General features: G+C 32.8%; 9 protein-coding genes across 9 annotated transcripts; 5 read left to right on the top strand and 4 right to left on the bottom strand.

Moving 5' to 3' along the window:
• Positions 1-146: 146 nt before the first annotated feature.
• On the top strand, positions 147-6,539 carry DFA_07540 (uncharacterized protein; the record flags this gene model as incomplete). Its single annotated transcript, XM_004367342.1, has 10 exons — positions 147-197; positions 263-580; positions 665-986; positions 1,046-2,065; positions 2,135-2,473; positions 2,551-3,047; positions 3,135-3,769; positions 4,555-4,591; positions 5,077-5,584; positions 5,677-6,539. The coding sequence occupies 10 exons, from the start codon at positions 147-149 to the stop codon at positions 6,537-6,539; spliced, it is 4,590 nt and encodes a 1,529-aa protein (XP_004367399.1).
• A 557-nt stretch (positions 6,540-7,096) lies between these two features.
• On the top strand, positions 7,097-8,814 carry arpF (actin related protein 6; the record flags this gene model as incomplete). Its single annotated transcript, XM_004367341.1, has 5 exons — positions 7,097-7,260; positions 7,350-7,657; positions 7,724-8,106; positions 8,177-8,619; positions 8,688-8,814. The coding sequence occupies 5 exons, from the start codon at positions 7,097-7,099 to the stop codon at positions 8,812-8,814; spliced, it is 1,425 nt and encodes a 474-aa protein (XP_004367398.1).
• Positions 8,815-8,996: 182 nt separating this feature from the next.
• Positions 8,997-11,328, bottom strand: zntB (zinc/iron permease; the record flags this gene model as incomplete). Its single annotated transcript, XM_004367340.1, has 5 exons — positions 8,997-9,236; positions 9,319-9,990; positions 10,055-10,302; positions 10,635-10,887; positions 10,957-11,328. 5 exons carry the CDS (start codon positions 11,326-11,328, stop codon positions 8,997-8,999), a joined length of 1,785 nt encoding a protein of 594 aa, XP_004367397.1.
• Positions 11,329-11,571: 243 nt separating this feature from the next.
• Positions 11,572-13,111, top strand: DFA_07537 (peptidase S28 family protein; the record flags this gene model as incomplete). Its single annotated transcript, XM_004367339.1, has 3 exons — positions 11,572-12,107; positions 12,171-12,642; positions 12,719-13,111. 3 exons carry the CDS (start codon positions 11,572-11,574, stop codon positions 13,109-13,111), a joined length of 1,401 nt encoding a protein of 466 aa, XP_004367396.1.
• Positions 13,112-13,261: 150 nt separating this feature from the next.
• DFA_07536 (uncharacterized protein) lies at positions 13,262-15,563 on the bottom strand (the record flags this gene model as incomplete). The annotated part of the gene is made up of 5 exons (XM_004367338.1): positions 13,262-14,464; positions 14,546-14,830; positions 14,908-14,985; positions 15,076-15,405; positions 15,504-15,563. 5 exons carry the CDS (start codon positions 15,561-15,563, stop codon positions 13,262-13,264), a joined length of 1,956 nt encoding a protein of 651 aa, XP_004367395.1.
• Positions 15,564-16,128: 565 nt separating this feature from the next.
• amtC (ammonium transporter) lies at positions 16,129-17,495 on the bottom strand (the record flags this gene model as incomplete). Its single annotated transcript, XM_004367337.1, has 3 exons — positions 16,129-16,631; positions 17,181-17,318; positions 17,399-17,495. 3 exons carry the CDS (start codon positions 17,493-17,495, stop codon positions 16,129-16,131), a joined length of 738 nt encoding a protein of 245 aa, XP_004367394.1.
• A 415-nt stretch (positions 17,496-17,910) lies between these two features.
• Positions 17,911-19,071, bottom strand: DFA_07534 (mRNA splicing factor; the record flags this gene model as incomplete). Its single annotated transcript, XM_004367336.1, has 3 exons — positions 17,911-18,265; positions 18,362-18,849; positions 18,928-19,071. The coding sequence occupies 3 exons, from the start codon at positions 19,069-19,071 to the stop codon at positions 17,911-17,913; spliced, it is 987 nt and encodes a 328-aa protein (XP_004367393.1).
• Positions 19,072-20,005: 934 nt separating this feature from the next.
• DFA_07533 (uncharacterized protein) lies at positions 20,006-20,942 on the top strand (the record flags this gene model as incomplete). The annotated part of the gene is made up of 2 exons (XM_004367335.1): positions 20,006-20,769; positions 20,861-20,942. 2 exons carry the CDS (start codon positions 20,006-20,008, stop codon positions 20,940-20,942), a joined length of 846 nt encoding a protein of 281 aa, XP_004367392.1.
• Positions 20,943-21,004: 62 nt separating this feature from the next.
• DFA_07532 (uncharacterized protein) lies at positions 21,005-21,982 on the top strand (the record flags this gene model as incomplete). Its single annotated transcript, XM_004367334.1, has 1 exon — positions 21,005-21,982. One exon carries the CDS (start codon positions 21,005-21,007, stop codon positions 21,980-21,982), a length of 978 nt encoding a protein of 325 aa, XP_004367391.1.
• Positions 21,983-22,243: the final 261 nt, after the last annotated feature.

Genomic DNA, 22,243 nt, shown 5'->3' with positions numbered 1-22,243 from the left:
TGGACCTTCTTGGATATATATCCAGTCTGAAGGTTTGTGAGAGGAAGCAATATCTTTTCTTTCTTTTTTTTTTTTAAATCTTTTTTTGTTCCCATGATTCGAACAATTTATTTATTACTTCAAAAGATAATAATAATAATATAAAAATGAAAGAAAAAGTGTTTGAAAAATCATATTCATATTTTCAAACTAAAAATGTAAAAAAACGAACGAATCGTCGAGACCTCATCTATTTTTCATTACCCAATCTTTATTTATTTAGTTGATAGAGAGAAAGAGAGAGAGAGAGATGGGATTTGGATTCAGAAATCAACAACAACAACAAAGAGCTCCAGGTAAAGGATTAGAGTTACCACAATCTTTAAAAGATGAAATAAACTCAAAGAAACCTGCTCGTGATGAAGAACGTCCTGCTTTTAAAAGTTTTAACAATAATAATAATAATAATAACAATAACAAAGAATCATACTCTACATCATTTAATAGAAACAATAAAAGAGGTAGAATTAGTAGAAAGGATGAAAGAAAGGCTGTTAGAGATGATAAGAAAAAGAGAAAACTTGTATTTCATCAACAACAGGTATGTATAGGAGGATAAGATAGGAGGAGTTGTCGTCATGAAACTAAACTAATTATACATATTTCTATTTCTATCTATCTATAGTTTGAAAGAAGAAACCCAGAAAAGGCAGAAGAACAAAGAATAAAGAGAAGAGATGAAATCAAGGTAAAGAGAGAAAGAACTCAAAAGAAATGGGACAAGTATGACAAAAAGATGCAAGATGAACGTGACCAAGAACAAAGAGAAAGATTAGAAAGAACAAAAGATAGAATATTAAAGGCTGTTGGTGTCAGAGGTAGTGATAACTTGGATGCCGATGAACGTGAAATCAAATATTTGGAATCTAAATTGGGTATTGCCAAAAAGAAGAAAAAGAATGGTGATACTTATATTAGTCAAACTCTTGTTGATGATGGTTTAGATAGTATGTAATATTATATATATATTACAGAAACTTGACAATTAATTAATTATATTTTGTAGCATTATTTAAACCATTGTCTGAAAATGATGGAGATCAAAAGAAACAAGATAGCGATGATGATAAAGATGGCGACGATCAAGAATATGATGAAAATGACTTTGAAGATGTATTGGATGACAATGAAATAGAAGATTCTGGTGATGAAGGTGAAATCAATCTTCTTGGTGATGATTCAGAACAAGAAGGAGATGAAGAAGAAGAAGAAGAAGAAGAAGAAGAAGAAGAAGAAGAAGTTGACGAAGAAGTTGATGAGGAAATGGAAAATGAACAAGAAATGGATGATATGGATGAATTGGATGAAGATGATTTGGGTGAATACGATGATGATCCAGATGCATTATTTGATGAATTGGAAGATGCTTTAAGTGCTTTGGATGGATCGTATGGTGCTGACGACGATGATGAAGATGATGATGATGACGTTAGTTATGACGAGGAAGGTGTCGAACCATTGGAGGATGCAGAATTTGATCCAAACGAATTAAGTGACGATTATCCAGAAATCAATAGTGAGGATGATGAAGAAATAGATAGTGATGAAGCTTGGGGCAAAGGTGGAAGTGATGGTGAAGACCAAGATGACGAAGACGATGAAGATTTGGATGATGACATTGAAGGTGGAGAAGAAGGAGAAGATGAAGAAGAAGATAACCCAGAAGAAGAAGAAAAAGAAGATAAAGAAATTATAACAAAGGAAGATATTTATGGTAGAGTTTTAAATGCAGAGACTGGAGAGATTATAAAGGATAATGTTGGTGTTGGAAGTCAAGGTATGGGTAAATATGTCCCACCTCATTTAAGACAACAACAACAACAAACTGAAAATATTCAAAATAATATCAACAATAATAATAATAACAACAAAAATAGTACTACTACTACCTCTGCCGCTCCATTAACATTAAAGGAAATTAATTTAAAGAGAAAGATTAAAGGTATATTAAACAAGTTGGCAACTAATAACTTTCATATTATGTATAATGAAATCACACAACTCTTTAATGAACATCCAAGAAATAGTAAGTAAACATGAGAAAGATATTATATATCTCAAATATACAAATATTAACCTCTTTTTTCTTTTTTAGTATTAAAACAATTTTTAATTGAATTGATTCTAATTAATTGTGGAGATAAACATCAAGTTGTTAATAATATTATTCATGCCAACACAGCATTGATTACAGCAATCAATGGTGGAATTGGTACTGATTTGGGTGGTGCCTTTATCGAAGAATTATTCCAAGCCTATCAAAAGGCATACGCCAAACCAGACAACTTGTCTGAAGTATCAAACTATCTCGTTACTATTTGTCATCTCTACAATTTCCAAGTTCTTAGTAAATCTTTGGTCGTTGATTTGGCCAAACGTTATATTGGCACATTTTCAGAATTGGATATTAATTTATTATCTTTAATTATTCAAAGTATGTAAATCAAACAAACAAAAAGTAACTAATTGATTTAATTATTAATTAAATATTATTTATTTTAATTTTTATAGATATTGGATATCAATTAAGAGGAGATGATCCAACTTCATTAAAAGATATTATTTTATTGGTTCAAAAGAAACATGGTGAATATAAAAATGAAAAGGGTGATCAATTGTCAAAGATTAACTTTATGTTGGATATGATGACCAATTTGAAGAACAATAAGATTCAAAATACAAAGTTGATTGAAACACTCACTCAATTGAAAAAGGCTATTAGATCATTATTGAAATCATCCGATTCTAGCATGAAGTCAAACACTATGAATATTTCATTAAAGGATCTCGAGTCTGTTGGAAACACTGGTAGATGGTGGTTGGTTGGTTCATCATGGGCCGGTGCCAACACTGCCACTAAAATGTCTGACCTCAGAACACCAAATGCCAAAGGAGGTATGGCTATTCAAAGTAACAACTATGGTAGTGATCTCTTAAAATTGGCAGTTGCCAATCGTATGGTTACAGATATTCAAAAATCAATCTTTTGTATTATCATGTCAAGTGAAGTAGGTAGAAACAATAATAGAAGTAATTAATTGATTAATAATAATAATATTGTTCTAACTAACCTATCTATCTATTTGTTATCATAGGATTTCTCAGATGCATTTGATAAGATTATGAAATTAGAATTAAAAGATAAACAAGACAAGGAAGTAGTTAATATTGCATTACATTGTTGTTTAAAGGAAAAGAAGTTTAATCCATACTATTACCATTTGTTGGATCGTCTTTGTCACCATGACCGTGCCTACAAATCCACATTACAATATAATCTTTGGGATCGTCTAAAGAATCTTTCAAGCATGTCTAATGCATTGTCTGCCGTATCCAACCTTGCCAATGTCTTGGGAAGACTTATCGAACACTCTATCTTTCCTCTTACCATTCTACGTAACGTCGATTTCCACAATCTCGATCCAGTGTCGATCGTATTTTTCCGTATCGTTTTCACATACATCCTCACCTTGGAACAAGAAGATCAAGCCCTTTCCATCTTTGAACGTGTCGTTCTCATTGAAAGAGAGTCTGCTCGTTCCAAAAAGACAGATGAACATCTCCAATCGATCGATACACTCAGAAAGGGTGTAGGTGTCTTTTTCATGCATGGCCTCCTTCCTTCCAATCCTCCAAAGAGTCAAAAAGAAAAGGCTGACCTTGAATTACTCAAAGCTCGTGCTAAAGCTGCCAAACAAATGATGAAATCTGATAATCAATTTAATTTAATGTAAATAAATTTTAAAAGTATTACAAACGAACTGGTTGCATAATGTAAAATAATAAATAGATTGTAATATGTTGACGTACTGGTTCATAATCCAACTTCAACAGTTGAGCGCAATGATGCTACCTATTCAAGAATAGTAGAAGTAGTTATTGATATATTTTCATTTTAAATTAATTGATATGTGTTCAGGGAGTATGCGACAAGCGCAGTACTCCCCACTCCCAGAAATTAGCTAGTTCCCTCACCGTAATGGTTGAGGGAGCTAAAAGTCATCTCAGGTGTGCAAGAGAGAGTCTTTTTAGTCACCAAACACCTATATGATCATGTTTGACAAACCAGCAGGTAAGTATGAACTTTACATCACCATATTAAAAATTATTTATCCTAATTTTGAACTGACCCTGCTTATGGGAGTTTTTCATCGACTTCACATGACAAGTTCAACTTGTGAAAATATGGTTATTGAATTGTTGTAGTTTTGGGTATCTAATTGTTGTTGTTCAGTTCGTTCAAAAAGAAATGATAAATTTAATATTGTTTGATTCATTTAGATCTCATAAATAATAATGGATTGAAGGATGGATTGGGTATGTACACCAATCAGTTTCTTTTTTTTTATTTATTTTTGTTTAAAATATCTGACCCTCTATTAAAGTACTTTACTTTCATTGAACGAACAGTCAACGGTGGTATGGATTGGATTGTCAAGGTAAAGGATATGTGGGGTGTGTTGCCAACGGATAAATAAAATTATCCAATCCCGCTGGCCAATTAATTTTAAAAAGTGGTCTCTTCACTTGGCGCTCAAAAAATTTTCAGTTGGTTTGAAGGCGCCCACCAAATTCAAAAAGACTGCACCATCTTTTTTATTATTACAACAAGTTTTGGTTTTCTCTCAAAGATAGACTAATTAAAGGTATTACCTCTTCATCGCAAACAAACAAACAAATCATCTATATCTCTTCTCATCTACTCATCATCATCTTCTTCATTGCCAATCCCCTACATCTTCTATTTGGTAATTAATAATATCAACGACCCTTCTCTCTCTCTTTTGAACAAACAACATCAATAATAATAACTTTCAACTTAACTTTTAATCTTCTTTCTTGCTTTTTATTTATAATACGACGATCATCAATCAATCAATCAATCAATCAAACTATCTATCTTGAATTTAAACTATCATCTCTTCTCTTCTTCTTTCTTTTCTTTTTTTTTTTTTTTTTTTTCTTCTTGTTGTTAACTTCAACTTACTTGACTCCTCTAAACAAATTACTTACTTTTTAACTTATTTTGTTAAATAGATAAAGAAGATGACAACAAAGAATGATACCAAGAAGGTAGACGCTACTGCTAACAAGAAGAAGGAGGAAGTTGCTACTACTACTGCTACTACTACTGCTGCTAACAAGAAGAAGGAAGTAGTTGCTGCTGCTGCCGCATCTGATGCCTCTGACGCTTCATCTGCTGAAGCCAAGGATGAAACTTCAACCACCTCTACAGCAACCAAGGGCAAGCGTAAGAAAGCACCAAAGAGCAAGAAGAAACCAACCAAGCCAAAGGATCCAAATGCACCAGAAAAGGTTAAGAAGCCAAAGGATCCAAACGCACCACCAAAGAAGAGCAAGTTGGAACGTTTGCGTGAAGAGAATGAAAAGTCACACTTTATGAGACCACTCCAAGAGAACCTTGAAAAGGGTGGAAAGGCCGAAAGAACAAAGAAGGAAGTCGCTCGTTTCGATCCATCTGTCATTAACAAGCACTTTGAACTCTCTACAAAGGGCAAGGATTTAGAGACTCTCTCTGAAGATTGTATGTAAAGGATAGAAAAAAAAAGACTACAAACAAAGATCTAATCTATTTGGTATCAATCTAACCATTTCCTTTTTTTCCTTTTCTTTTAGCCAAGTCTAGATTTGGTCATCTCAACAAAGATCAAAAGGAAGCTCTTCATACTTTATACAAGATAATCTATGGACACACTGCCAAGAAGGCTGGAGCAAAGAGTGCTTCAAAGGGTCTCCTTGAGTTCAAGGGTTTGGACATTAGTTTGGACAGAGAAAAGGAAAAGCTCACTTCCCTCGTTGACAAGTTGGAAAAGGATGAAGTCGTTAATATCCTTGACGTTTTGTTGATCAAGTCATCTGGCAGCTCCAAGACCATCAGAGCACTCTTGGAGAAATTCATCATCAGTCCAAAGAGCGTCGAGTATCTCTCATTTACCCCAGAGAAGAAGGACACAAAGAAGAAGGATACAAAGAAGAAGGATTCAAAGAAGAAGGAAACCAAAAAGGTAGAGTCTGAATCTGAATCTGAATCCGAATCTGAAGATGAAGAGGAAAAGAAGAGAACCACCAAGAAACAAAAGAAGGACGACGAAAAGCCAAAGAAGCCAGATACCAAGAAGTCCAGCAAGAAGGACGCCCCCAAGGAAGAGTCTGAATCAGAGTCTGAAGAATCTGAATCTGAAGATGAAAAGGAAACTGCCAAGTCCAAGAAGGACGCTGCTGCCAAGAAGGATGTTGAAATGAAGGACAAGAAGTCAAAGACTGATGCCAAGAAGGACACCAAGTCAAAGAAGGAAGAAGTCGCACAAGAAGAAGAAGAAGAAGAGGAAGAAGAAGATGAACAAGTTGATGAAGCCTCCAAAAAGAAGGAAGCTGACAAGGCAAAAAAGACCGCTGAAAAGGAAAAGGCTGATGCCAAGAAGAACAAGGCCTCCACCACTGACGCCAAGAAGAACAACAAGGCTGTAACTGCTGCTTAAATGATAAATCAACCAACCAACCTCACCTCACCTCACCTCATCTATAAATTAATTCACAAATCCTTCCCATTCAAATAATGATCAATAACGAATATATAACAACTAACCAATTCTTTCGTATCCAACCTCAACCAACCATCGATCCCCAAAATACACTAACTTATCTCTCATCTTTGATTACCCACCCACAACAAATGTTTAATCATATTAAATAACCCAAAATAATTAATAATGATAATAATAATAACTTAATAATAACTTTACACTAGATAATAACTAATATGAATAATAACAATCATAGAATATATTTTTGTTGTTTGTAGATAGACCCCTCCTCCCTCCTCAGTATTCATTCTAAAATAAAAATGATTGGTAAAAAAAACAAAAAAATTAATTAAATTAAATATTAAAAACAATATAACAATTTCCTATTTGTTATTGTTATTCTATTCAAATATTATATTATTAATTAATTATTGTAGTTTGAAAAAATCTTCAAAACTCATTGATCAAAAAAAGTGTTTATTTTGAGTACCTTTGGATTATTGAATCGATCAATGAGTACATCAACAACATCGAGTACATCAACAACCACTACCGCTACTACTACAAGTAATCTAGCATCAAAGACATTGGTTATTGACAATGGAGCACATTCTATCAAAATAGCATATGCAAATAGTCAATCATCGGCTGATACATCAAATCTCATTCAACCAATGTAAGAAGAAAGCGTGAATCGATCATTCATCTCAAATGTGATAGATTAATCTAATTTGTTTATCTTTCTCTCTCTCTCTCTCTTTATAGAGTAATACCTAATCAAGTAGGAAAGACAAAAAAGGAAAAGAAATATATATTGGGAGATGATTTGGCAAAGTTTCATAATGCATCAGAGATTAGATTACGTAACCCAATGGATCATGGATACATTTGTAGTTGGGGAATAGAGAAAGAGATTTGGGATTACTTGTTCAAAAGAGATGATCTCAAAGTAAAACCATCAGAAACAAATTTATTAATGACAGAAGCACCATTTGCAATGGATGATATTAGAAAGGCATTATATGAAACTGTTTATGAACAATATAAATTTAAATCTTTATGTTTAACTTCTTGTAAGTAGACGTATAACATATATATTGCTAGCTACTATAATCTAACCTCTTTTACTATTTGTTTAGCATCAACATTGGGATTATTAAATTATAAATCAGAAAATACTACACTTCCGATATACTCTTCACCATGTCATTTGGTAGTTGATTGTGGATACTCTTCAACACACATTGTTCCTCACTTTCTTGGCAATCGATTAAATTATGCTGTCAAGCGTGTAAATGTTGGTGGAAAGATTCTTACAAACTATCTAAAGGAAATCGTTTCATTTAGATATTGGGATATGATGCATGAAACTAGATTGATCAACACTATCAAAGAACGCGTATGCTATATATCACAAGATTTCATGGGCGATTTGATGAAATGTAAAGATGAATCTTCATCAATCACTGTCGATTATGTTTTACCAGATTATAGAAATAATAATAATACTGGTTTTATAAAGGTAAAATTAAAGGAATAGAAAAAGATATAGACAAAGTGATCACTAACAATTATTTATTTATTTAACGTAGAATGAACCATATTATCCTGTATCAATTACTAAAAAAAGTTACTTTGGTCATCCAAATAAACACCAAAAAGAACAAAAAGAAGAAGAAGAAGAAAAAGATAATACTGATGAACAAGACAAAGAGATGACAGATGATCAAGAAACAACAAATACTACAACAACAGAGGAACCAGAAGAGCAAATATTGGAATTGACAAATGAAAGATTTACAGTTCCAGAATTACTTTTTAATCCATCTGATATTGGTATTAATCAAGGTGGCATTGCTGAGAGTATTGTACAGTCTATCAATTCAACCAACATTAATATGCATCAACCTCTCTATTCCAATATTCTACTTTTGGGTGGATCTACTCTCTACCCAGGATTTAAAGAAAGATTGGAAAATGATCTTAGAAAACTTGCACCAGATGATTTACCAATCAAAATTTATACTACAGAAGAGTATGTTAAATATGATCCTTTTTGAACTCAAACAAACTTTTATTAATTCATTAACTCTTCTTTTATAGTCCTATAATGGCACCAGTTTATGGAGGTATGAAAATGGCATTACAAAATGATTTCTCTAGATTATCAGTTACAAAAGCAGAATATGAAGAACATGGTTACATATTATGTAATAGAAAGTTTAATTAAAATGGCGTCAATATATATTTTCATCTTCAAATTATTTATTAGTATTATTATTGTTGTTGTATCGATGTGTGATCTCTATCTCTCTCTAAAAAGAGAAAGAGTTGTCATATTTACAAGTTAATTAAATTGTCTTGTTGTTGTTATTGAGAATGATTGAGTATTGAGTATATAAGTTTTTTTGATTACCAAGCATTGACTGAAGATTGTTGTTGAGCATGAGAGTGACCACTAGCACCACCATGGCTATGACCATGAGAATGAGCGCCACCACCATGACTATGAGAGTGAGAGTGAGCACCACCACCATGACTATGTCCATGACCTCCATCACCTTCAGAAAGATCATGTGGTAACATTCCATGTAAATAATAGATACTTAAAAAGATTACAAACATACCAACAAAGTTTGAAATGGTTGCTCCCTGAAATAATAGAATAATAATAGTATCAATTAGTATCTGCATGTCTAAACCTTTTTTTCTTTTTTCTTGTTTGTTTACATACATTAACATCAATATATTTAAGAGTAGCAGGGATTAATTCCTTGATGGCCATGAAAATCATGATACCGGCGACTGCAGCCAACATGGCTTGAACGAGGTATGGAGTCATATAGTCACGGAAAAAGAAACCAAAGATGATAGCGCCAAATGGTTCGCAAAGACCACTGAGTAAACAGTACTTGAATGCAACCCATTTACTACCGGTGGCAGTGTAGATGGGAGCGGCAACAGCCATACCTTCTGGGATGTTGTGGGCGGCAATAGCCAACATCAATGGAAGACCTACTTGCATACTCTTCAAACATGAAAGATAGACGGCAACTCCCTCTGGGAAGTTGTGTAAACTGATACCAAGAGCAGTGACTACACCAAGATTCTTTAAATATGCATCAGACATTTGTTTCTTTTTTTCTTTTGGTTTCTTGGTTTGTTTTGATTGTTGTTGTTGTTTGGTTGTGGCTGAAGATGGTGGAGATTGTGGAGGTGTTTTATCAGCTCCATTTTTTCTCTTTACAACTGTCGAGGTGGTAGATGAGGAATTGGTATGAGTTGTAGTGTTTGATGATTCTACAGATGAATGTTCATGAGTTTCTTCAGAAGGACCATGTTCATGTTCATCTGCTTCAGGTACCAATTTCAATACTAGTGCGAAAAAGATAATACCTGCAAAGAACTAAAAGAATGTATTGATAATTAGTTTGTTGATTGTGATCACAATGACATTTGTTTATACATACAAATCCATTAGCAGGGAGGAAACCTATTTCAGCAGCAGATTCAGGTAATAGATCCATAAAAGAGATATAGATCATAACACCAGATGAAAAGCCAAGCATGTATCCCAAGAACTTATAAGATGGTGATTTCATAAACAAGATGAATAATCCTCCAATAGCAGTTGACAAACCGCTTATAATGCACATTAGCATTGCATTTACTACATTTTCATCGTATTGCATCTCTTCTTCTTCTTCTTCTTCTTCTTCTTATATATTGAATAGATCGATTATCTCTCTTTGTCTATATATATATATATATATATAAATAAATAAATAAGTTGAAGCTAAAGGTAATAAAAAGAATGAAAAGTTAGCGAACACGTTATTACAAAAAAGTCAACTTAAACTTTTAAAAGGTGAAGGTGATTGGATGAACCAACCAGTCCAGTCTTGAAAGAAAGGGGGGGGGGGGTGGGGGTAATTGACTGGTTAGCCAATCATCAAATGAATTTTTAATTAAAGGAGGTCCTTTATCTCTTTGGTTGTTAAAATTATTTACATTATTTATTTATATATTATTCTATTTAGGATGAATAACCTCTTGAATAATTTGAAGGAGATGAATGATATTGAGAGGAAGAAGGGACAAAATAGGATAATAATTTATAGGCAATGAATGCAATGACAGAATAGGTAATATATTTGACTAGCTTATAGATTGAATTGAGTGTTTTACGGATACCTCCAACATATTTGAACATTGGTATATATCGTTCACAATAATCTACTAGATTGTATCTTTCATCCAACCAACATACTGTAGCTGTTGGAATAAATCCCAATCCTGGTATCTTTTGAATAATAATAGTATTAATAGTTTGGAAATAAAGTTTTGGTGTAATTTATAAATTATTACATACAGTTTCTTCAACAAATGAAACCATAGTACCAAGTGATGAACCATACATTCTATAGATTAGAAAACTACTTATTGTTGGCCACATTGCAATACCAAACACTGGTATGATTTGAGTAAAGAATCCAAGGAAATCGAGTATGACCGAAAGTACTAGTTTAGGTATTGGATTAACTGGTACAGGTATATTATTTACAAATGGTATATATTTAACATAATGACTATCATATGTAGGAGGTGTATATTTATTATTCTTATTATTCTTTTTTCTATTGTTCTTTTTGTTCTGGTCATCTAAATCATCTTTAAAGTAATCGTTTGAACTACCACTACTATCATCATCATCATCATCATTATCATATTTGTTTCTTCTCATTATTCTTTATTATTCTTTATTATTATTATTACTTCTTTCTTTATTTCTTTTTATATATCTATTTAAATATCCCAGGTAATTAAATTAAATATAGACAGACAATGAAAGATCTCCAGGAGAGGAATATCGAAAATAAAAATTACTTTTTACTTTATTTTTGAACATCGTCCTATCAAAAGACCAGCGCACACTTGTTTATAACATTTATATTTTAACAAAAGAGATACATACATATTTATAATGATGAATATCAAGAAATCATTATTAGTAACATTAGGATTACTTTTATTAGTTACTGTTTGTTTAGGAGGAAGAACTTTTAAGAATCTTAATCAAAACAATAACAATAATGTCAAAGATAGTAGTAGTTTCCCAATTTATTGGTACAATCAAACATTGAATCATTTCGATGCACAAGATAGTAGAACCTTTATGCAACGTTATTACACCAACGATGCCTATTATGATTATAGCAAGGGCGGTCCAATCATTCTCTACATCAACGGTGAAGGACCAGTAAGCTCACCACCATATCAACAAGGTGATGGTGTCGTTGTCTATGCTCAAGCTTTGGGTGCCTACATTGTCACATTGGAGCATCGTTACTATGGTGATTCATCTCCATTTGAAGATCTCTCTACCGAGAACCTCAAGTTCCTCTCTTCTCGTCAAGCACTCAACGATCTTGCCGTCTTTATCTCTGATTTTAGAAAGAATCTTTCATTATCCACTGAAGTTGTTACTATTGGTGGTAGTTATTCTGGTGCTCTTTCTGCTTGGTAAGTAAACAGAGAAGAGAGTCATTACTTTTGTCAATCATTATTAATGTTTTGATTTTTTAGGTTCAGAGTTAAATATCCACATATTACAGTTGGTTCTGTATCATCTAGTGGTGTTGTTAATGCTATATTGGATTTCACTGCATTTGATGAATGGGTTGCCTACGCTGCCGGTGATGAATGTGCTACTGCTATGCGTCAAGTTACACAAGAGGTTGAACAAGCCTATTTTGGTGGTCAAGCCGATGAGATTAGACAAATATTCAATGCAGAGACTTTGGTTGAAGATGGTGACTTTTTCTTTTGGTTGGCTGACAGTAATGCCGAAGGTATCCAATATGGATATCACTCTCAACTCTGTGATCCATTGGTTGATGCAATGAACAATGGAACTTCTTTGATCAAGACCTATGCCTTGTATACCGCAAATGTATGGACTGGTTCACTTGGTACACCAGCTGAATATGCCACCGCATGGCAACAAAATACTACTCATGATATTAACAATTCTGCTGATAGACTTTGGCTTTATCAAGTAAGAAAAAACAAAAAAAAAAACAAAGAAAGAAATAAGTATAAATACTAATGATTACTTTTAATTTTATTTTTAGACATGTACAGAGTTTGGATATTGGCAAAATGCTCCAGCTGAAAATAGTATCCGTTCATCGATTGTTAATATGACCTATTGGCGTGATCATTGTGAACAAGTATTTGGTATTGCACTTTGGCCAGATGTTGAAGCTACCAATGAATATTATGGTGGTAATCAAACTGCTGGTACCAACATTATTTTTGTTAATAGTTCACAAGATCCATGGTCACGTGCAAGTATTATTACTCAACAATACCCAAGTGAACCAGTTGCCATGGTAACATGTGGAAACTGTGGTCATTGCAGTGACATTCGTGTTGATTGTCCAGGTGGTTGTGATACTCCAAACAATTTAGCTCAAGTTAGACAAGTTACTCTTCAAGCTATCCAATCTTGGTTGGCTCAATAAATTAAATAAATCAAAGTTTTAGTTTTATAATAGAATATAATTATGATATAAATATATAGAAAAAATTAATTAATTGATTCTAGTAGTTTATTCTTTTTTTTTTTTTTTGGTTAGTAAATAGTGTGGTTGGTTATATTATTATTTGTTCTTTTAAAATTTCGAAAAAGACATTGATTTTAAATAATCCTCTTCAACATTTGGATTTGTAGTTTGATTAAAAAAATTGAGTAGAGCTTCGAAAGGGTCAGGATCATATCGAGTGTTGGGCGTTAGATTGTGAAACCCTAACTGAATCAAATGGGCCATGTACAATAGATGATTGTCTTGTGTAAGAATGTACTCTAAACTGTCTGACAGGTTGAGATAGCATGTCTCTGATGGGACGTATGGGTAGAGTTTACACAATAGCATTAGAATACCTTGTTCGACACACTCATGTACCTCTTCGTCTGATATTGGATTGCATATCAAATTACCAATGACCCACATGATCTCTTCTACCGTTTTTGATTCAATGATAATACTGGTGCCAGTAGGTTTCTCGACTACTGGTGGAAGATTAGTTTCCATTGGAGGGTCTTCTATTGGATACCTAGCAACCATTTCAGAGAGCAGTTGAATGATTTTACTGTCAATGACAAATCCTTTTAAATCTGCCACACCTTCTCCTACTACCATATTTGAAATGATCCATAAAACGAGTCGCATTAAATGTTGATTGTCGATATTGTTTAGTATTCTTTTAAAGGGATCCATAAGCTTGTTACTGACCAACGATCGAGTTCCAACCTGTGCCTTTTGGAATATATTGCCAATGGCGTAGATTGAAGGTTCGAGTATATATTGATGGTCACTGTTTAAATTGTCGACAAGGAACTTGTCAAACCCAAATCGTTCCAAGACATGATAGTCAAACTCTGAATGCAAAGTAATGTACTCTAATATCCTCGTGACATTGCCTCTAGTGGTGGCACTATCACACATTAGATACCTGTTGACGTATGGCAATATGTCTGTGATGGTCTCCCACAGAATCGAGGGTGTGTCACCATAGGTCACTGCAGCAAATATATTTGAAAAGTCTTCTAAAAACTCGGTTGTTGTTTTGACGATTGGGTCACTCAACATGGCCTTGGTCTTGTCCAACAGTGAATAAGTTTCTATAAACTCGTCTCTCCATTGTTCCTTTTCAAAAATAATATTACCAATTCCATTCAATGCATAATGTTGAAGATCTTGACTTGAACTATCCAATACTTTACTAAAAAATGGAATTGCTTTTTGATCCACAATACTCTTTGTTGTTTCAAATTCTCCTGATGTTAAATTTGTTATTAATCTAATTACTTCATTCTAAATAATAAATAATAAAAATAAACAAATATTAATATAATCAGTTTTTTAATATGTTATTATTTTTGTGTGTTTACATACACAAATTAAATGAATAACTTTTCTTGGTTTTAAATTAAAACCAAAATCAAAACGTATTTTTGATGGGAAATAAGTTTCAGTCCAATTATCTGTTATATAGTTTACTATATTATAAGAGTCACTTGCTATTCTTAGTAGTGGTAATAATATATCAGTCTTTAATATATTTTCGATACATCTCCACATTCTTTGATGATATGCCAATGCTCTCAATCCCATCAGTGCAATTAATAAATTATAATCCTTTTTTACATGTTCAATAATGATTGGTAATTGTGAATTTAACTAATAGTAAAAATAAAAGAGAAGAGAGTTTTGTCAATAACAAATTAATAATATTATAATTTAAATTGTGTCATTACTCTTTCTTTCATAAACGGTATTAATTGTGCAGGATATTCTTCCTTTGTTGTGGGTTGTCTTAATATTTCCAATGAATTCTATAGTTTAAAGGAAAAAAAGAATAGAGTTTTTAATTAAAACTGGTTGATTTGATTGATTTGATTGATTTGTTTGTTTCTATTACATACAACATCTTTTAAACATCTAAATTGAATTAATATATCAAACATTGATTGTAATCTATTGATGATTGGTTCCTTTTCTAATGGTTCCAATGTTGCCAATGTATTGAATACACCAGATACTAGAACCCATCCAACCACAAATATTCGATAGTCTTCAGCTCCATATACTCTTTGAATTGTCTCGACCAAATCCAAACATGATTTAATCTCTTGTATAAAGAATAAAGGCTCTCTAATCAATGGATCTGACAAGTCAATGATTAGGTTTGTTAACATTTCGACATAATACTCTTTGATGATAACATCTTTTAAGTTTCTTGATTCATTTAGAATCTAATATAGATTAAGATGTAGTATATAAATAGATACATCACAGAATGAATTAGTATACATCTCATTTTGTATCATTCATTATTGTTTATTATAAATACCTGATGTAAAATTGGATCTACTCTATTGATTAAAGTATATTGTGTAGGTTGTAGAGACATTTGTACAATGTCTCTCTCTTTCTCTCTCCTTAATATCTGTGTGAATGAATAAACCTTGACCTATACAGTTACTACTACTATCTCTCTACCAATGATGATGAAATTCAACCCACGAAATTATATGAACCAAAAAGGTTGAGTTTGCCCTTTTTTGGGGAATTGCACTTTAGAAAACCAAAACTCAAAAACATAATAAAAATATAATATATAAATAAAAGTCAATCAATTTAAAGATATGAAATGAAATAGATAGGTGTTGTGTTTTGATTAAATAAAATATATTTTACAGGTTGTGTTTATTTGATTACTTTGGTTGGTTGGTTGGTTTGGTTTGTTGAGAAAAAGTTTGTTGGATGGCGATGTGGTGTGGAGAATAAAAGATTATGGAAAGTAATCAACTATAATCATTTATCTGTTATCGGGTGTTGTTGTTGTTCCTATTAGTTTGTTGTTGTTGTTGTTGTTATCTATTATCTATTAATCTGATATGTATGTATGTATATATATATAAAATAATCCCTTTGTTTGTAAATGAGATTTTGAAACTTTTTGGTTTGTTGACTTGTTAGAAATCGAAAATAGCAGCACCACCATGATTCATATTATCTAGACCTGCTAGTTCAGTGTCAACATCTACTCGGAACCATTGAAAGTATTTCATAATTTGAAAGAATATCGATGAGATGATGGTGGCCCAGAGCGTGGCCATGGTGACGGCTACGAGTTGGATCCAGAGCTGTCCAATACCGCCACCATAGATGATGCCGTCGGGCATGGTCGAGGTGGGGTTTCGGACGGGTCCGTGCTTGGCAAAAAAGGCGACGCTGATAACCGACCACGCGCCACCAAACAAGTGCACAGAGACTGCGTCGACGGGGTCGTCAATGTGGGCCCAGTTGAGAAGGACCCACGAGGATGAATAGTATATGATGGCGCCAATTGCACCGACCACGATGCCTGCCCACGGCTCGATATAGGCACATCCGGCGGTCGATGAGACTAGTCCTGCGACGAGCCCGTTGATGCCCTTGACGAGGTCGTATTGTCCAGTCAGCAGACGACCGATCGCTAGTACTGTTAGCAACCCCGTCGCGCCCGACAGTGTCGCGACAACCGACACACGCGACGCGGGCAGCACATGATTGCCGAGTGACGCGCCCGTCGTGTATCCGTACCACGAGTACCATAGAATCATCGCACCCAACGTCGTGAGCACTACATTGTGTCCCGGCAACGCTTTGGGCCGACCTCCATTATCATGGTCAAACCTTCCAATACGCGGTCCCAACAAAAACGAGCCCGCAGCACCAGCTGCACCCGCCACTATATGTACGACGGCACCACCTGCATAATCGGCAATGCCCAATGAAAACAGCCATCCATTGCCCGCGCTCCATATCCAATGTGCGACAACCGGGTATATCAGCGTCGTCTGCAGCAGCGAAAACAACAGATAGCAAGGCATTTGTGTGCGCTCGGCCATCGCGCCCGTCGCAATGGTAGTTGCTGTCGCAGCATATGCCCACTGAATCAACCAGTACGCGTAATTATCGTAATCCGATAGGAAGAAACTACCAACACCTATAAAGCTATTGGAGAGACTCGATTTGGAATTACCATAAGCAAACGCATGTCCAAAGCAATAGAACCCTATTGCTCCGATGGCAGTATTGATCATATTCTTTAATAATATACTCTTTGTATTCTTTGCTCTCACCATCCCTGCTTCTATCATTCCAAATCCTGCTTGCATAACTAAAAAGTAGAGGAAGGTGTAAGGAAAGATGAGTTAGTTGGTTTGTTTATCTATATTTAATATATGTAATAATACATACAGAAAACAAGATTTGCAGCATCTAATATCCAACTAGTATCGATATAATAATCCACCAATGCATCTTGTGATGATGATGATATATCTTGTGAACTCATTCTCTCTCTCTCTCTCTCTTTGTGAAAGTTAAAAAAAAGAGATATATCTATCTCTCTCTGTCTACTCCTCCTCTCTTCTATAGATGTTAATTTATATATATTATATATAAATTCTGTTATTGTATTTATTGTGTGATGTTGTTGTTTGCAATATTATTATATAACATCCTCTATCTGTATATATCTATCTTTCACTCTATGTTGTTAAAGGGGTTGGTGATTATCACCAATTTTTTTCAAGACAATTTAATTTTTTAACAAATCGTGAGAGGGCAACATCGCGTGACACCAAAGTAATCGAAAAACCTCTCTCGATTTCTTTTTGAGTTGACCAAAAAGAGAGGAGAGATTTTTTTGTTTTTTTTTTTTGATCTGATCTATTATATAGATCATCTATCGATCTTACTTGTTCTATTTATTTCAATTTATCGACAGTTCTTGATAATAGTTGCATCGAAGTTTCATTATTATTATTATTGTTATTATTATTACTATTGGTTCCATTGGTATTTGCTAGAATGGATTGTTTGATCAATTGATAAACCGATACATTTGTTCTCTTTTCCAATTTGTTTAATTTCTTTTCCAAGTCTCTCTTTAGATCCCAATTAACCTTTCGTGGCAATAATGATGAGTTGTCCAATCCACTTGTTTCCAATACTTTTAATCTCTCCATTAACTCTTCTACAATCTCTGGTACTTTACTCTTTGGTATTCTGTATGGTAATAGTGTTGGGTCTCTTGGTACATAATTTCTAAATTTTAATCCTCTATTATAATATTTAAATTAATTGGTTTTTGTTAGATCCATCCATCCATCTTCAGTTCTATTCTATTTCTATTCTATTCTATATAAGTATACATACTGATGATTTATTTTCTTTTCCATATCGTCATCTAATAGATTGTCATCTTGAACAACTCTTCTTCTATCATCATCATTGTCATTATCATCATTATTTAATTCCTCTTCATATCTCTTTTTAGATTGTTGTGGTTGTGCAATATCAGTTTCATTTATCTCTGGTATAAGTAGTGTATCCAATAATTGTTGTTGCGTTTCAACTTCTATCGTTGGTTGTTTTGATTCTTCTTCTTCCTCATCTTCATCTTCTTTATCATCCATTTTAGATTCTTCTTCTTCTTTTTCTTCATTTACATTTGTTGTTGTAGTACTTGTCGTCGTTGTCGTCGTTGTATCATTACTACTACTACTACTACTATTATTATTTACAATATTTTTTATATCTTGTTGATCATTCTTTTTCTTTTCTTGTTCTTCTTTTAATTGTTGTTCTTTCTTTTCATCATAATCTTTTTTAAATGATCTTAAAGCTTCTAATATCTCTGCATTCTAATATATATATATATATAATATAGTGTTAATAATACTCAATATTGAGTGTATAAGATTGCCAATCTTATAACATACTTTTGAAGTTGCTTTCAAAGGCAATGAAAACTCTTTACATAGTCTTTGTAAATCAGCTCTCTTTAACTTGTCTAATGCATTCCAATCGATATCTTCAACATTTGATGTCTCTGATTCAGTAGTAGTATTATTATCTTTTGTCATTGTTTGTTTCTATTTATATTTACACAATGACTATCTCTACTTCACGCGTTTATTACTTTGATTTTTTTCACACAAAGTTGGTTCGTCCCATTGAAGAAATGAACTCAATAAATAATAATAATATTTAAATATTAATAATTAATTATAATCTCATATTCTTTTAGTGCACAGATAGAGAGAGAGAGAGGGGAGAGGAGAGAGAGAGATAAAAGTAATTAGATTTGATCGATCTTATTTATTAGTATTCTTTACATTATAATTATTGTTAGGTATTAGTTCCAAATTCAACATGTTCGACAAAGATGTTAAAGATGGTTATCAATAAGGAAAAGTAATAGGTGGGTGGTGTAGGTTATAATATATATATAATATATTTATATAAATCAACTAATTTGTTTGTTTTATTTAGATATATGATAATAAATATATATATATATTTAAATAGAAAGACTACCAAGTTTGGTTGGCATATTTATTTTCATAGTGCTAAATTGCTACCTTTTTTAGTCAAACTCGTTCAGACTACTTGAGACATACCCCATCACCATCCAGCAATGAAAAATACTTTTATTCGTATCAGATATATAAACCCACACTACCCACACACTAATATGGTTGATTAAAAATATTTAAATAATTTTGGAGAGGCACTTCTTGCTTTACCCTACCAACCAACCTTTGCTCTCTTTATATCAGTGTGATTATTCCTTTTATTTCTTTTATGAAACTTGTTTCAAAAATCGTATGATATATACAAATAATTAACTCTCTCTCTCTCTCTCTGCTATCTCTCTCTGTCTCTCTGTCTCTCTATACTAATTAACTTTTAATTTACTCTTTATTTTTCTACCATCTTTTATAGCCTTTAAAACACTCAATCAATCAATACCAATCAACAAATTTAAATCCATTTTTTTCTACTCTCAAATTTATTATGCACTCTTTAATCATTATCTTCTTTATTTTGTCAATCTTTGTTTCGTTTGTTGTTTCTCATGACAACAATGATTATGTTGTTTACAACACATCATCATCATCATCTTTATTCTCATCTTTCAACCATGTAGAACTTCAATCAATTAGCATCAACGATTATCATGTTTACAATAACAGCTCATCTTTCAACCATGTTGAACTTCAACCAATTCCAATCATTTCCATTGCTCATAAAAATAATAAATCCTTTTCCTTTATTCACCCATTATCCATTAATAATTCAAGTGATATTATTGTGTCTCAATGTCAATCACAACCATTACCATTACCATTAATTTCAAATTATTCAACAACCAACAACCTCATTCTTTTAGAAGAAAGGGAGAAGACTGTTCAATTGAACAACAATAATACATTTTCAAACACTTGTTTAGACAATAATCCAATCATTAGTTATCCATCAATGTCCTATGACATAATCATTCAATTTAATTCAAGTGATATTATTGTGTTACCATTTCCATCACAATCACCATTAATATTAAATCATTCAATAAAGGAGGAAGAGGAGGAGGAAGAAGAAGAGGAGGAGAACTATATTCAATTTCCATCAATGAACCAGAGTTCAATTTTATTTTATCCTTTAACATCAATCCCATTGTTCAACAACAATGATGAACATCCATTCAACATTTCAATCATTAATAATATTATTTACAACAAGAATAATGAATCTGTCTCACTTATTCCCTCATTATACATGTACATTCCAATTAATTCAAGTGATGTTTCGACCTATTTGTCATCATCACCATTACTCTTAAATCATTCAACACCAACCATTTTCTTTTAGCGGAAGAGGAAGAGAAGAAGGAGGAGGAGTCATTTCAATTGAACAACAACACAATCACATTCTCATTGTTCAACCATGTTGAACATCAATCAACCATTTTATTTTATAAAAAATCAAAATAATAATTTATCTTTTAATTCATCAATGTTATCTCCTTTTGGTTTAAATGTTTTATCTCAATCTCATTTTCAATTACCATTGAATCATACAACAACCAACAACCACGATCATCAACAAATGGAAATCATTTCCATTCATTCATCCATGTCACACATTCCATTAAACTCTAGTGATGTTTTGTTTCATTGTCAATCACCAAATCATTCACCAACCACCAACAATCTTAATTTAGATCAGGAGGTGTCTGTTCAATTGAACAGCAGCAGTACAATCTTAGTTTCATTTTTCAACCAATCGATTCCCATAGATATTAATAATAATAATAATATTTCATTCTTCAATGACCATCAATCATTGATTCCATGTTTTAAATCTAGTGATATTTTAACTCATTCAACAACCAACAACCACATTTTTTTAGAGGAGGAGGAGGAGTTTGTTCAATTGAACAACAGTAGCAGTAGCAGCACACATTCATTAACATGCTTAGACAATGTTAATCATCAATCAATTTCAATTATTAATCAACCAAATAATAACTATTTTTCATTAATTCATTCATCATCATTGATTTCACCTAATCATTTCATCTCATCATCATCAACATTATATTTATTATCAAAGACAATTAATCCAACAAGATCAAAGACAAGCCCATTTTCAACATACTCCAGCAACATCTCAAGAATAGAAAACAACAACAACGCGGTAACAAGCTCTATCAATTTAAAGCATTTTACTGATGCCTCTTCTTTTATTTTTATAGATACCAAAGTTGCCAACAATTATTTCGATACTCTCAACTGTTTCGGAACCAACCATTCAAATCATACAACAATACAACAACAACAACCATCATCATCACCAATCAATCATCATACAATCCTCACCACAATCCACGTTCACAATTCGACTCACAACAATCAATATTCACAAATCACTCCATCTTCAAATAATAATAATAATAATACCATGAATCAGCCTCACTTATTCACTCATTAAACGTACATTCAATTTAATTCAAGTGATGTTTCGACCTATTGTCAATCATCACCATTACTCTTAAATCATTCAACAACCAACCATTTTCTTTTAGCGGAAGAGGAAGAGAAGAGGGAAGAGGAGTCATTTCAATTGAACAACAACAACAACAACAACAACAACACAATCACATTCTCATTGTTCAACCATGTTGAACATCAATCAATTATTGTTAATAATAATAATAATAGTATTCAGTCAACCATTTTATTTTATAATTCA

This window comes from Cavenderia fasciculata, assembly GCF_000203815.1.
Source record: "Cavenderia fasciculata unplaced genomic scaffold Scf_ET2XIPL01CNAVH-3, whole genome shotgun sequence".
In the NCBI taxonomy this organism is placed as follows: Eukaryota; Evosea; class Eumycetozoa; order Acytosteliales; family Cavenderiaceae; genus Cavenderia; species Cavenderia fasciculata.
The sequence above is the reverse complement of the archived record's forward strand: the minus strand, read 5'-3'. Positions and strand labels throughout refer to the sequence as shown.